Below are 15,995 nucleotides of genomic sequence, written 5' to 3'. Positions count from 1 at the left end.
TATTAATTTTGTGTAACTGAATCACAGTGAGGTTTAAAATAAACTTAGCACTGTTTTACGCATGACATTAAAATAGGTTATATGTACATGAGGCATGATTATATACAAAGATTCTAAACTACATTTTTCTTGTTCACTTAGATTATTTCCATTTCTAAAGTTAAAAGGTATATTCACCTTTACTTAAAGATTGTGTTTAAAAATCCATCCATTGCTACCACCTTAGATAAGGACAAGTGAATCATAGGCAGAGTCATGGTGACCTGACCCCTGAACCTTCACCCAGCTGATACCCTGTTCTGGAAGATATCTGTACTCCCCCTGAACACCTATGCTCCTGTGTCATCCCCTTCCCCACATCCTGCATTTTTGTGTTTATAACCCCTGTGTTAAAAAGTAAAAATTATGATTTGATAATAAAATAAAGATTAAAAAAAGAAAAAAATTCATCCATTTAGGTTCATGGTTTGTTTATAGTTATCCTGTTGATACTGACTTAAGATCAAAACAGAAAAACAGTCAGCCTGCCAGATTTGGGGCTAAAAGCTGGAAATATGAATGCATAGGTGAAAACAGTATAATGTTGTGAACTGATATAAAATATGTTAATGCCATATTGACACAACATTTTAGAAGAAAATTAATGAGTATAAGGAAAAATATCTTTCTAAAATATAAAACAATTTTAGGTATCCTTTCAAGGACATTAATTTTTATTTATCAAAAAATAGCCTGCTGAAATTATAAAGACCTAGAAGCCCCTTAGTTCCTAGTTTTTAAGGATATATGGAAAATATAGCCAAAGATGAGTCAACTTATAATGCTTAATATGAAGAACAAAATTGTTTAAGAAGCACAAGTATCATATGTTTTGTTGCAAATGAATGACGTACCAACCACATTGAGGTGGTGGATTTACTTTGTGAGTATGTGTATTGTTAAGGTATAATCACTGGGTCTTCTCAAACAACCAAAGAGCTGTAGGCTCCTGAACAATGACATGAGACTATTCTCAATGTTTATTTGATTCAGTGTGGTTTTGTCTATTTTCTTAATTTTAGCAGTAAATATTAACTAGAAAACATTTTTGAAAGTACATACATAATTATAATTTATATAAAAGTTAAATATAAATCTCTGCTAATTATTTATACCAGTCTGATCTGAGATTCAAGTTGCAGAGGACCTGCTTTTATAATAAAGGCTGCTTTAAGCAAATACATTTGTAATGCTCTCTTAAAGAAACTGAACTTTTATCCTAACCTTTAGAAACTAACTTACAGTTTCTGTCACTAAAACTAAGCAACACAGATTCCATTTCATAGTTTTAATGTTTATTCTGAGACTTAACCAACATACTGTATTAAATGCCAGCATTTTTGTTCCAAGAGTAGCCGCACTTAATGCCTTTTAGAAATACATGCTAAACCTAAAAAAGTGATGCCTGCTCTCGATAAAAACGAACATTTCCTTCAGGTGGATAGAATTGCTTGTCCATGCACTGTTAGTAGCCGAGCCCTGTGACTAACAGTGGCGGTATGTAACTAGGTAGCCACATGGACATAGTTATCTGCCCACAGGAATGACACAATGCAGAGGTAATCTGATGAAACATGGAGCATCTGTGAGTGGATCACAGCCATGCTTCTTGTGAATCATTCTTCCCTCAAAAATCTTAATTTCAATAGTTAAAAAATTCCACCACTGTCATTTGCTATTCTAGGGATTGAGAGGGAATGAATACAGCATGCGCTAAGACATTTGCCAGTAAACTGTTGGGCTATATTTTAGACCCCTAACAGCATGTTACTGAAGGTGATCCTAGAAGTTTTGAGTCACTGAAAGGAATAATATATATATATATCTTCTTCAACAACTCACCACTGTGATGGAAGCTTCAGAAGTTAGTCTTCTGAGATCAGTAGACTTAATAGATTTTCATATCAATGTCTTACATTCAAAAGGTTAGTTTAATGTGACCAACACAAGACAACTGATGCATGCCCGAGACGTAAGCAGCCTTGGGAGAAGCCTAGTTCTTCAGGGGAAAGTTTCCTTCATCAAAAGATCCTTTTCCATAAGAACTCTATGTTTGTGAACAAATTTCTTTTTTTAAAAGGATATTACAGCTTAAAAATAACCAGAAGAAAGGAAGGGATAGATGGAAAGAGGGAGACAGGCAGTCAGGTAGACTGATGGAAGAATGTATAGAATTAGCTGACGTGCAAATCTGTGCTTCCCTGAATGCTGTGAGTGCTGCTTTCGCCTTATGTGTTTATAGGGAAGGGGAGGGTAAGTTCAGGGAAGAGCTTTATTTGTGCTTTTATGTCCATTTCCAAGATTAAATTGTCAGTAATGAATGATGTCTTTTGTATGATCTGAAACACTTGTTTCTCTTGGATATCTTGAAATATATGTCTCTTATTGCTTGATTCCTGACACTAAAGCAAAATGAGTATATATCAAATCTTTTCACAAAGGATGTTTATAAATAAAAGTTTCTGTGTGTGTGTGTGTGTGTGTGTGTGTGTGTGTGTGATTGAATTTTGTAAAATGTGAGCGAGTTGTAGTACATATGTCTGCCAGTACTCATGAGCATATGCGTAAGACTTTTGTAAATTGTAGAATGAGAATGTTTTTAGTTATGCTAATAAGTCACATGGACTATTGTTTAACAACAAAATAAGTATTTTGTAAATTAATATTAGAACAAACTGTGTATGTTACTCTTTGATAGTGGTATAATCAAAAAATATCCAACTCTGTTAAAATCAACAGACCAGTTTTTTGCATTCCAAAGTGGTCTATTGCTAATGAAGTCGATCTAACTCGATGAGCTCTTAGAAAGATGCAGTCATAAATGGAAGACAATAAGGAAAACGTGTGGATGTGATATGTTCCTAATCTCAAATGACCTTGTTTCATCCTGTCTTACAAAATGTCAGAAAGTAAATTAGTCCCTGTTGCTTTGTTTTTAATACATATGCATATGCATGCATTGTCTTGTACTGAAATGTATATTAATACATTTTATCTCATGATATTTTTTGAAAACTCAAGGATTTTTTAAGGAAAGCAAGAAGATGTACATAAAAATGGAAACATTAATTGCAGCTTCAAAACATCCATGGTTCTGAATACGAAAACAATCATTTTGTCTAAAGTTTGACTATAATCAGCAATACTTCTGTCCTGTTTAGAGAAATAGACAAGTATTTCAGAAAAGATAGAACAGCAGTGATCCAGTGAGCTTGACTTCCCAGAGGAAAGCAATACATGCCTTACGTTTTGGAAGGGAAACTACTCTCCAATTAAGGATGCTATTCCTTTTTTTTTTTTTTTTAAGGTGTCCAAAGACAAGAAGTGGTCTGTAAAAGATTGGATGACAACTCCATTGTCCAGAACAATTTCTGTGATCCTGACAGTAAGCCACCTGAGAATCAAAGAGCCTGCAACACTGAGCCCTGCCCACCTGAGTAAGTGTGACAAAAAGTGAAAATGTAAGAAAACATTATGTATTCATATTTGCAAGTTCATGCCTTGCCTCTTGTAAAATTGTATGGCAGTTCCTGTTGTGTGAGACACACAAAGCAACCAGAGTGGTTGACAGACATTTTTGGAAAGATCATGTACTTTTCTTTTTCCTGTTTTCTGCTAATTACCTTTATAAACTCATCTCAAAATAAATCTTTAAACTATGTAAAACAAAATGACAGTCAAAATACATGGTCTTGGTTTGTCCCAGTAGATTTGCATACCATTGTGTAATTGTGAGTTTACCTAAACAAGTTAGTACCCTGGCACTGGAGATTTTAAATATCATGCTGGGCTTCTAGTTGGTATTTTAAGGCTTCTGGATGATACTGGTTACAGCCGTTTTGAGTTTTTGTTGTTGTTTTATTTGTTTGTTTGGGGTGGTTTTATTTGTTTGTTTGCTTTTGTTATTCAAGACAGGGTTTCTTTGGGTAGCCCTGGCTGTCCTGGATTTATCTTACTCTGTAGACCATGCTGGCATTGAACTCCCAGAGATCTGACTGCCTTTGCCTCCTAATTGCTGGGATTAAAGGTGTGCTGCACCTCCACCACCTGGCTCCAAGCCTATATTCTCAACCCCAACACCTTGAAAATTACAAGTTATTTATCATTATATCTCTACCAGTGGTTCTCAGCCTTCCTAATGCTGCCAACCCTTTAATAATACAGTTCCTCATGTTGTGGTGGCCCCCAACCATAAAATTATTTTTATTGCTATTTTATAACCATAATTAATCATAATATAAACATCTGATATGCAGGATATCAGAAGAGTCATGATCCATAGGTTGAGAACCACTGACCTATACATTGTAGAGCTGAATTTCTCAATAAAGACATTTTAAAGGTTTAATATTAATTGTCATATTAAAATATCTGATTAAATTTAAGTTTCCTAATTCCTTTTCTTTTCTAGTTCTGAAATGGGGTTTCTTGTTTAAGGTGGGAGATAGGATTCAAAAGAAAAGAATAAAGGGAATATAAAATTAGATAAGTTTAGTCTGATTTTTTTCTTTTATGAAAGATCTAAAGATACATATCTTTATTGGTCAATTTTTTGCTAGCTTCTTTTTTAGTTTCTTCTTTCCTCATTTGAATTCAGAAAATGAAAGAGAACATTTAAATGCTTGGAATGGTTTGTATAATTGAACTCCTTAACCTCGTGCTTCTCCTGCCTCCTAGTAGACATCTGTATGCCAGGGAAAACCATCATAGCCTGCTATGATTCAGTAGGACTGGGTGTGAGTGTGAGTGTAAACACAATGATGTGATGCACAAAGAGAAGAAAAAATGTCTCTAATATCACTGTTAGTATTTTATTTATGCTATTTCCAGGTGTTATGTATGTACATATAGGCATGTATATGTAATAAAATGATATAGTCCTTATATGTTACAGCCAATTCTTAGTATATTTTGAACATTGTCCCTAATGGCATTTAGTAGTTATGTCATTGTTTATTTAAATTGAATTCCAATGTTGTACAATCCTTGTTCTGTTTACACTCTTGCGCTCCTGTGATACCACCACATTAAACAGTTTTGCCACTAAAACTATGTTGTACATAATTATACCCTCTGCAACATAAGGAGGAATACAATTTCTAGCCAAGTAAGAAAACATTTTAATTGTGACATACTGTCAAATTGTTCCCCAGAAAGATTTTTAAGAATGTGCACTCCAGCTAGCAATATATATAAATGCCATTTCCTTGAACTGAATACTGAAATATTTATTTTTATTTATTTTTGAGGCAGAGTCTCAATATATAGCCCTGGAACTTGCAAACTGGCCTTGAACTCACAAAGATCTGTTTTCCTCTTGCTCCAGAGTGCTAGGCTTGAAGGCAAAACATCTGGTTATTTTATGTAGAGAAAAGATGTGACATCTAATTGCTCTTCTGTTTTCCATTTTTTATTGCTAGTTAGGCTAGTCATTTATCAAGTAAGTATGCTGCTTTGCCTTTTCACTATCTCACTTTATAAAAGCATTTATAATTTTGTTATTAGTTGTATAAACTCAATATATTTAAAACATTAACTCTTTTACTTGGATTTCAAATAATTTTCATATGTCTTCTTATATTATTTATAATTTTTTCATCTATTTTTTCTTTGAAAACTCAAAAATAGGCCAGGCATGGTAGTGACCAATGCCTGCAATCCTAGCATGTGCTAGGAGGCAGGAGAAGCACAAGGTTAAGGAGTTCAATACCAACACTGGCTATGTAGAGAATGTAGGTCATCCTGTGCTTCATAAGGGTCTTTCTCAAACAACAAAATAAAATAAAGTGAAGCAGAAAAAAATGAAAAAATTTTAGGAAAATATAAAATTTTTATTAATTTCATTAATATAATGTTTAGTAGGTCTCACCTACCCTATTATAGTTACAAAGCTTTTCTCTTGCTTTGTATACTCTTATATACTTAGAATATTTCATATTTTGAATAAATCAAATTATGAAATTCATAATAAGGAATCTATATTTTCTATTATTAAGTTAAAACCCATTGTAGTATTTTTTAATCAGAAAGTATCTTTCCTTTTTCCTTCCTTTTTTTAATTAGATATTTTCTTTATTTACATTTCAAATGTTATCCCCTTTTCCGGTTTCTCCCCCCGCCCCCAGCCCCCTTATCCCATCCCCTCTCCCCCTGCTTTTATGAGGGTGCTCCCCATCCACCCACCTCCCTGCCCTTGCATGCCCCTACACTGGGGCATCGAGCTGTTAAAGGGTAGGCTCAAAAAATATAAGAAAGCGTCTCTTCAAATGATAAAATGCTTTTAGTTTTTAGTTACATTGAAAGCATATATAGGTATGTATGGAAAAAGAGAGGACAGTAAGGTTTCTCGTTGAAAATGAAAAGACTTTGAAGAATAGGGAAAAGATGGATTATTAAGAAAAGAATAATAGTAGTGTTTATTTTGAAGGTGTTAAAGAGTCAGCAGAAGACTTACTAGAAAGAATTAGCATGCTCCTGGAAACAGTTTTTAATGAGAAAGTACAGTAGCCAGGGTAGTGAATTGAGTGAAAATAGAATCCATGATATAGGCTTACATGGTTGAAAACAGGAAAGCATTAGTATTAAAGGACATGACTGATGGGAAGCTAGTGAACCTGCACAAGAAAAGGAAGCTGACTCGAACTCGCTGGGAAAGGCCAAGAGTCCAGTCTTTATAGTGTCGTGTTTTTATAGCAATACTATTTTTACATATGAACTTATGTGTAAATCATTAGTATAAATATTATTCCTTTATAGTATTATGGTTTCTAAATTTGTAGAAACCAAACAAATAAAAATAAAACACTATCCATTGTAGTAATACTGAAACCAGAATTTTAAAACATCAATTAATCAATAAAATATGCACAGCATTATTTGTTTGATTTCTTCAAGACTATCTGAGCAAATAGATATAAAATAACTATCGTATACTTTGCAGTAAGAGAATTATAAACAACCATGTAAAAGAAAGCCGAAGTAGAAAGAATTTGTTTGCTTGTACCCAGGGCCTAGTGCATGCCAGGCAAGTGCTCTCCACTGAGTTCTATTGCTAGATGTTTTTAATTTTTTACATTTTATTTTTAATGTGATCTTATTTAGTTGCCCACATGGACTCATTGTGCATCTCCAGCAGCCTTCTGCTTCAGCTTCCCAGCTAGCTGAGATGACAACCCTACACCACTAGGCACAGGTTTTAGTTGATAGAATCTTCTATGGTTTAATGTTTGACAATTATTTTGAGTCATTGAACATCACCCATGGACAATTAAAATGTGTTATTTTAAGTTTAGAAAAAGATTCATGAGCATTCTCTATAAACGTATGAAATTTAAGACTAGGAAGAATCATAGAACAACCTCAGCCAACTGTTGTCATCATTTCACAGATGAGGATTTTAATCTCTGGTGGTGTTTTTCCCATTACACCAGACATCACTGGCATTCTAAGTTACAAACCAAATATCTAGTGGCCCTCTATGTGTCTTACTTTGTTTCATCAAAGCATTCCCAATTGTCACAATTTAAAAGATGCTTATTATATTGCTATTTAAGAATTGAGAAAATTCTTTGCCTATAGAATGCTTATGGCATACAGTTCTATCCAATCTTAATTTTACTTTCCAATTAATTAAATAAGCTTTTTAAACCTAAGAAAATTACAGCATGTTGTAAGTAAATAATAGGCTATATAATTAATTGTCTCTTGTTGATTAAAGATGATATTGCCAAAATGATTAAGGGTGATACTGCCAAATTCTGAAGATTTTCTTAATTTTGTGATGTGTTTATTTTGTGATATTGCCAAAATGATTAAGGGTGATACTGCCAAATTCTGAAGATTTTCTTAATTTTGTGATGTGTTTATAGGAAATAAAAAGTGATTAGACTTGATTCTGAAATAAAGGGTGGAAATCCTTTGTCTTTCCCATCCCCACAAGTGCTGAATATTGAACACACAGTTTAAAACTATGTTTTTCTTTGAATATAACTATTTAATAAGTTCATTTTCTTGCTATACCATTTTCCTTTAAATTATAATACAAAAAATTTAGTTTTTTGAGAAACTCCATGTCTGGTTTTATCAAATGTAGATCAAAATTTTATGTAGTTCATCTCTTTTCCCCTTCTCCATGTATTATTTTCTTAATAATGATCAAATAATAAAATGAGATCTGATCATACAGGACACAAAAGCAACTCTGCTTTCAGATGTTTAAACATTAACCCTGTTGTAGTATATGTCTGTAGTCTCAGTGCTTGGAAGGCTGAAGCAGGATTGCTGGCAATTCAAGGCCACCATAGGATTCATAGTGAGTTCCAAATCAATCTGAGTTATAGAATAAGAGCTTGTCTGACAAAATCAAATGAACCAACAAGAGTAAACAAACCTCCCCACAGGAGTACTACTGATTTTAGCCCTAATGGAGAGTAGACATTTTGATCACTAGATTTTGAGAAGAGGCCAGACATGGCAGCACACACTTTAATTCCAACACTTGGGAGGTAGAGGCAAGTGGATCTCAGTAAACTCAAGGCCAGCCTGGTCTACATAGTTAGATCCTGTCCCACAGCAAACAAACAAAAAACAACTGGACCTTGAGAAGAGCTCAGAAAGAACCAGCTTTAAGATGTTTCAGGCTAACGATACAACAGCTGATATTCCTAGAATATTTTATTACAGAATCTGAAGGTGAAAATATAGAAAACAAAGAGAAGGTCAACAGTGTGTCAGACATGGAAGGAAGGGAATGAAGGAAAGCAGTAGGACAGGGAGGCAGACATATGCAGTAGTAAGGACAGGGAGGCAGACATATGCAGTAGTAAGGACAGGGAGGCAGACATATGCAGTAGTAAGGACAGGGAGGCAGACATATGCAGTAGTAAGGTTGCAAGGTTTACTCCCATCATCAGGCTATGAATAAGCTTTCAAAGAGACACTGGAAGGGAGAGTATGATGCATGATACAACTAAAATACGAGCTGAGTGTGAAGCTTGTGGTTACAGTCAGGAAGGAAACTGGTAGTCTGACTAGTTAATAATTTACTCCCATGGATTCTAAGTTGATGAGTAGAGTGATAAATTCAGACTAAGAATCTGAGGAAATACTATTGACCATAAAAGAGTGACAAAGAATAATAAAAATAAATAAATACCAAAACTACAGGGGTGTCCTGGGCCTGTACTTAGAAGAAAAGCAGTGCCGCCCAAATCATGCTGCCTGTGAGCACCTGGGTGTACATTTGAAGGTCGCTGTCCCTCTTACATTGTCAGCCCTAATGAGGTCATGGCTGGAAGCAGTGTGACTGAGCTTTTTGTGGCTGAGTTATGCGCATTTCTGTTTTATCCCCTAATCTTGGTGATGAAATCACTGTTGCAAATTGAATCAGAATTTCACTATGGCTGGCATGCAAGTGATTATTCTCAGTACACATTTTCCTCCTTACCAAATATGGTACTAACAACTTGGGATCATGTTCATCTGAGAGAAGAAGAAAGAAAAGAATAAGGAAAACACTTTAAATCTTTCTTGGAAAATGAGATTTAAAAATATACTTACCAGAAAAATATGGCACTATCAATTTTTTTTTTTAACTCAACACTAAATTACAATTTTAAAAATGAATTTTAGGTAAAAGCTTTTTTGAATTGGGAAATATATTTTAAGTTTCAAATTAATTATGATATTTATAAATGCCATTTTCTCTATAAAATAGTAATAAATAATCTTAAACAAAAGTCATTTTGACTTGATGGGCTAAATCTTACATTAGGATGCTGGCACTCTGATGTCCCTAACATGTTATCTTTCCTGCACAGTGGACTTTTCATCAGGAAGGTAGTGAGAATTGGTTCTTAAGCTCTTCACATTCCTCTCTCCGGGTAGTTTCATACCCGAGAACATAAGCATGACAACTTCATGGTTTATAATCATAGATTCAAAAAAATATCCTGTGATATATACTGTTTTCCACAATGTTATCAGTGAGATTCAGTGGAGATAACAGTGGGTGGGGAATCAAGTCTGCATCCCATTGCTGCTCTTTGTATGACTGTAGAGAACTGCTTTTCTAACACAAGAGCTTAGTTCTTAGTCATTTGTTTGCTTTTGTTTTGTTTGTTTGTTTTTTCCCTGTAGAATAAAGCAAACTCCCTTGAAATGCTTATTAGGGATATAATAATATAAATGTTGGTCAAAACTCTGATGGCAAATTATAAAACTTCAACTTGAGCTAACGTCAGTACATAAGGTTTATATCACAAAGCTCAGGAAAGAGGAAGGGTAGATGTTCTAGAACTGTGGGCAGAGGCATCAACAGGCCTTCTCGGCTCCTATTTGAGGCGTAGCATGGCCATGAGCAGCTCTAGACATGTGTTCCCATACAGCTTTGTAGGAGGAAGGGAAAGGACTACTTTTGCTTCAACTGAGATGTAAAAATTCTAAAGCAGAAGTCTTATTGGCCTGAACTGGGTCATGGTTCCCACTGGAGAGTGAAGTACAGAAGTAATACCAAAACCCCTTCTTGAAATTCTGCACATGTGAGAGTTCATTGGTGACAGGAAACAAAAGAAAAGGAATGGAGACATGTAGAACAAGCTTAAAACATTTGAGTTTCTTCCTACATTAACTATGGAAACAAGAAGCTCTTGGTTTTCTTTTCTGCTTTCTTAGAACTGCCTTAGGGCTCCACTTTTGCAGAAGAATATTATAGATACAGATACCTGGCCTTTCTCTGACCCTGTAAGGACTATCAAGTCCTATTACATTCGTTCATGAGACTTTATTTCTAGAAACTGGAAGACAAATCCCCAGCTCCTTTGGAATTTCAGACATGATCCCACTGTGAAAGAAGTGGCTACGATGTCATTATACTGAAAGTCGTTACTGTTTCGTGCTGCTACAGTGAAACACCTAGCTACTCTTCCCTAGATTCTGCATTAGCAGGCGGCCTTGGTTCATATTCAGAATGTCAAGCTGGCAGCTTGAAATTGGCCTTAGTGAAATACTTACACTTTATTAAAAGGGTGGGGCAAATGGCTCAATTCATAATTTTGTTCCTCCTATAGATAACCAGTTACTAAATATTTACCAGCATGTTCTAGAGCTTTTAAATATATTAGTTAAGCCTCATGGAAATCTTATGAAGTAATTTTTATCTTCAGAAATTAATGTTAAGAGAGAGAAAGCAAAAGGTTTTTGAAAATACATTGGGTATTGTATGTTTGAACTTAGTTTCTGCTTGCTTCAGAGCCTACCCATTGCACTTTGAATGGCAACTGAGTGACAGCAAACAGTGATTTGCCTAATGGCTCTTACGTTTGTATAGTCATATCAACTGAGCTGTTGGCTTTTCTAGGGAAAGCATGACATCTACTCATCTAAAAGCCTATCCGTGCACTGAAGACATTGTTTTTTGTATTCTTCTATGCATTGCTTCAGATGGTTCATTGGAGACTGGTTGGAGTGCAGCAAGACTTGCGATGGTGGGATGCGTACAAGGGCTGTGCTCTGCATTAGAAAAGTCGGACCTTCCGAGGAGGAAACACTGGACTACAGTGACTGCTTAACACACCGGCCTGTGGAGAAAGAGTCCTGCAACAACCAGTCATGTCCACCTCAGTGGATAGCTTTGGACTGGTCTGAAGTAAGGAAATCTGAGGTTGCGTGTATTACGATGTCTTAGTTATCAATACCAAAACATTTAATAACAGCTAAGCATGGTTCTTAGGATTAACAAGTAAGAACTACCCAATAGTGAATTTGACCATGTTATATTTTATTTTTGCTTGTCCAGAAATAAGAGGCTTTGAAGCAAATAACTCAATGAGAAACTTATCATTAATTTAATTAAGAAATCCACGTAAAGTGAATTTGAAATGGCATTGTGATGGGTACCCTTTGTACTGTTCTCTTGGTGTCTCACAAACTCCGTGGCAGTGACATGTATTTAAAACTGAAGTTCAAAGGGAGAGTCAAGAACTTTTCTTATCCTGAAACATACTGGAGATTAAGAGGGGCCTTTTCTAATGTTTTATTTATGTTTAATTTTTCCAAGTAATATAATATATTATTACATAATTTTTAGGTATGAGTTCTTTACAAATCAGTTTTCACTTGAGACACACACACATGTTTATACACATACATACATATATATCTTTTACTTTTTTACATTTGTTTGCATGTTGGAGGAGTACTTGCTACAGTGCATGTGTAAAATTTAAAGAACAACTTACAGGAGCTGGTTCTCTCCTTCTACAATGTGGGGATTAAACTCAGATCATCAGGCTTGATGGCAAGTCTCCTTTACCAACTGAGTTTACTTGCTTAGGCAGCTTTGAATTACATTTATTTCTTTATTTGTATGTGTATATGTATACATGAAGGCTTCCTTATGCCATAGTATATACATAGAGTTCAGAAGACGACTTGTGAAAGTCAGTTGTCCTCTTCCAGTGTGTTAGTCTTAGGGACTGGATTCAGGTAGTCAAAGATGGTAAACACCTTTGATCACTGAGCTATTTTACCAGCTCTTCATCTATAATTTTAATTGCTTCCAGTTTGTATCCAGAGAAGAGAAAGGAAGCTGAGGGATGTAGCATACAAAAAAGTCAAATTAAGTGTTGTATCTTCATTTATGTTACTATTATATAAAATATGACTAAAATGAAAGAGGCATACTTGTTAACAAAACTGTACAAATAAAAGGAACACAAAAAATTATTTTGTGTAAAACAAGGTATTAAGCAGTTAATTCTTGAGCCATCAGTATGCATGATATATACAAGCATGCAAATACACACACGCTATACCAGTGGTTCTCATCATTCCTAGTGCCAGGACCCTTTGACATAATTCCTCATGGTGTGATGACCCCCAACCATAAAAGTATCTTCATTGCTATTTAATGACTGAAATTTGCTATTATTTTAAATCATAATGAAAATATCTGTGTTTTCCAATGACCCACAGGTTGAGAACCACTACTCCATACTCCCTTCACATTTTTAAATTTTTAATAGAAGAGCTGAGTCCTTCTGTAGTATTGATTAATGTAAAGTAAAATGGGTACTTAAAGAGTATTTTTTTTCAAGTTGGTGAAACAGGATGCATATTAGATTCTATTCTACTATATGCTGCTAGAAATATTGTGCTCCTTCCTTTGAGAATTTTCAGTAGTCCTCTTGAGTTTGTTTGAAGCAAACAAAAACCTTAAAGATGTTTCTTTAGGGACCTCTGTATGTAACTGTTCCCTTGCTCCTTAGATAACCTTATTAAAGATAATTCCTGGGTAATTGGGAGTGGTGGTCACACACTTTTAATCCCAGCAACTGGGAGACAGGCAGACACACCTATGGGTTTGAAGCCATCCAGCCAAAACTACATAGAAAGACCTTAATTTCCTCCCATTAAAAAACTATGGATCATGGAAGCAAAATTCTGAGCAGTTTTGGTTATTCATTGAACTTCTGGGAGGAACGTGGCTATTCTCTCAAGCTGCATGGCTATTACAGTCTTTGTAATCACATCCTGAGAAGGAGTGATTACTTGGAGTCCTAATTTCAGTCAAACATATAGACATTGGCATGATTTTATCTGTGGCTGTAGAAAACAATACATATTTCATGCCCACCACAGGGAGTGCATGAATGCCTAAATTCACCTGAAAATGAAGTCCATTGATAACAATAGCCATTCTGTATGGTTGTGAATATTTATGCCCAGTATGAAAATGTATAGATAATGACCAATAACACTGACAAATTTGTTATGTTAAAAGTTATAATGGAAGACAATATAATTTGCTTCAACCCTTTTATGTCAAGCCCATAAGTATAATCGAACGCTTCCAGGGATAGGCAATGCAGAGAAAATGAAAGGCCTTTATAGGCTCAGGAAAATATTCATGTAACCAGAGCACGTTGTAATAGCATTTGATAACAGGGAACTGTGATATATGAATGTATAGCTATATAGAATTACATAGTTGAGATGGTCAGCCCACTGATATGAAGGTTTGTAATCACCTCCAAGAGGGTTCCAGGTTTTTCTGTCCCCAAACAAGGAATTCTACAGAGACATGTAGATAGTAAAATGTAAAAGCTAGAGAATTTGTCTAGAAGGATTCCATACTTCAAAAGAAGTAGGCCCAAACAGAGAAAGATTTAGAAGATCAAAGGCAATGCCATATCAAAGATGGGGCTTTTGTCTCACATTTCATGGGCTTTGGGGTTACTTTCATAGTGTGGGCTTCCTTGCTTATTTTCTGCTACATGTAGTTCTAGATACACTTTATATGTCATATGTCTCATTAGCATTTGAAATCTCCACTCAAGAGGGCTCATTAAGTATTATAATGAGCTGTAGGTCACTTTCAGACACTCTAGAGTGTAGCTGGACCCAGTTAAAGCAGCAGCGCTCTTCAATACCCACCCAATGTTTTGGGTTCAAGAATGAAAGAAACACACACACTTTATATTTTGACATGCCTAAAACAGCTCAATGACTGGGCCACTTCCTAATCTTCATGTGGTTAATTCAAACCCCCTCCAATATTCCCAAGTTATTATTTACTAAAATCTATGTTCCATCTTTGCTGCCTTAGGCCCAGTCATGCAGCCGTCTCAAGCTGTATTCCCCTGACTTCTACATGGCAACTATATTCTCTGTCCTGCACCTCTCAGGCATAGCATCTTGGTTCTCTGTCTCCCTGCATGGCAGACCTCCTCCTTCCTCTATCTCTTGCCCAGACATCCTAAAAGTCCCACCTCTGTCTCTCTGCCCCGCCATTGACCACTGGCAACATTATTTGCCAATCAAAACCAACTGGGGGCAGGGTTCCCTCAAGTGTCTTAAGTTCAGATGCGCAGATTCTCATGCTGTTTGGGGGATCCAAATTAACATAATACAAGCAGCATTAGACCAAGCCCACAACACTGCAGTGTATCTGTGACAGTGGCTCCAGCCAGTTCTAGTTGTCTTCAGATCTCCAAAGGAGACTTAGTATTCTTTGCCACCCTTGGGAAATGACTCTTCTGCTTGCTAACTTTGTAGTAGTTGTCAAAGGCTTTTCTCGCCACTTTGCTGTACTTTCATTTCTTAAGAGGAACCTGAAATAGGGTTAGAAGCCTTTTTAGCTGGTTAGAATTGAAGATTGAAGGACAAGAGAATTTGAAAGGACAATTTATTTTTTAAAAATGTAAAACTGAACAGAAAACAAAAATATTGTAATGTATGTGCCAGTGATTTCTGCAATTAGAGACAAAAGGGTTGCCATGGGTTTAAAGTCAGCCTGAACTTCAAATAAGTAAATTCCAGATCAACCTGGCCTACAGAGTAAGATCTTTCCTCAAATAAGAAGAAAAGTCAAAAGATAGAAAAGAGGGAAAGGAACACAAAGATTGTGCCAAATCATTCTTAAAACCAAAACCAAGAAGAAACATCCACCAAGCAGTGAAACCGGCATGTTTCACACTGCTATTGCACTTTTGATCTCAAGTGAAATAACCAAACACAATCACCTTGAAAAAGGAGATTTTAAAATGTTGTTGAGATGGAAGCTTTTCAGTAAATATAAGGTGTCCTTCTGAGTTTAATTCACACAGATTAAATTTACTCTTCTTTTGTAATTTTTATTCTACTTTGTGGGTCTCTGAAGTGATACTCTTGGGTGGTTTAAGAAGCTCAAAGGCATCCATGGAAGCTTCCTGCAGTGCATGTGCCTGCACATAATCCCATTTACCATAGCTGAATCAAAAACCTGGAGGGAAGAAGTGCTGGGAAGCAGAGTGCACATGCTGGGACTAGCACCTGAGATAAGGCATTGGTAGCTGCCATTGTTTCTCCCCAGATGACCTAGGAAAACTATCAGGTGCAGAGCATCATTTAGGGAGTACTGACATTACTGTCTAGTTGAACACCATCTGACTGGCATGTTTTGGTCAAGAGGGAGGAAA

The 15,995-nt window shown here is 35.7% G+C and overlaps 1 protein-coding gene across 6 annotated transcripts in view; it reads left to right on the top strand.

Annotated features, from left to right (window-relative positions):
• Adamts6 (ADAM metallopeptidase with thrombospondin type 1 motif 6) overlaps positions 1-15,995 on the top strand; it is a 229,315-nt gene that overhangs the window by 193,112 nt on the left and 20,208 nt on the right. For all 6 annotated transcript variants that reach the window (XR_013105084.1, XM_034523616.2, XM_076916239.1 and 3 more), the window contains 2 exons: positions 3,347-3,476; positions 11,479-11,683. Coding sequence is in view for 5 of the 6 variants with exons in the window: in XM_034523616.2 (XP_034379507.1) it covers positions 3,347-3,476; positions 11,479-11,683 (335 nt within the window). In the remaining variant the exon portion in view is untranslated. The remainder of the gene's footprint in view (positions 1-3,346; positions 3,477-11,478; positions 11,684-15,995) is intronic.

This window comes from Arvicanthis niloticus, chromosome 19 (genome assembly GCF_011762505.2).
Source record: "Arvicanthis niloticus isolate mArvNil1 chromosome 19, mArvNil1.pat.X, whole genome shotgun sequence".
NCBI classification, from domain to species: Eukaryota; Metazoa; Chordata; class Mammalia; order Rodentia; family Muridae; genus Arvicanthis; species Arvicanthis niloticus.
Note: the sequence above shows the minus strand (reverse complement) of the source record. Positions and strands in the feature narration are given on the sequence as shown.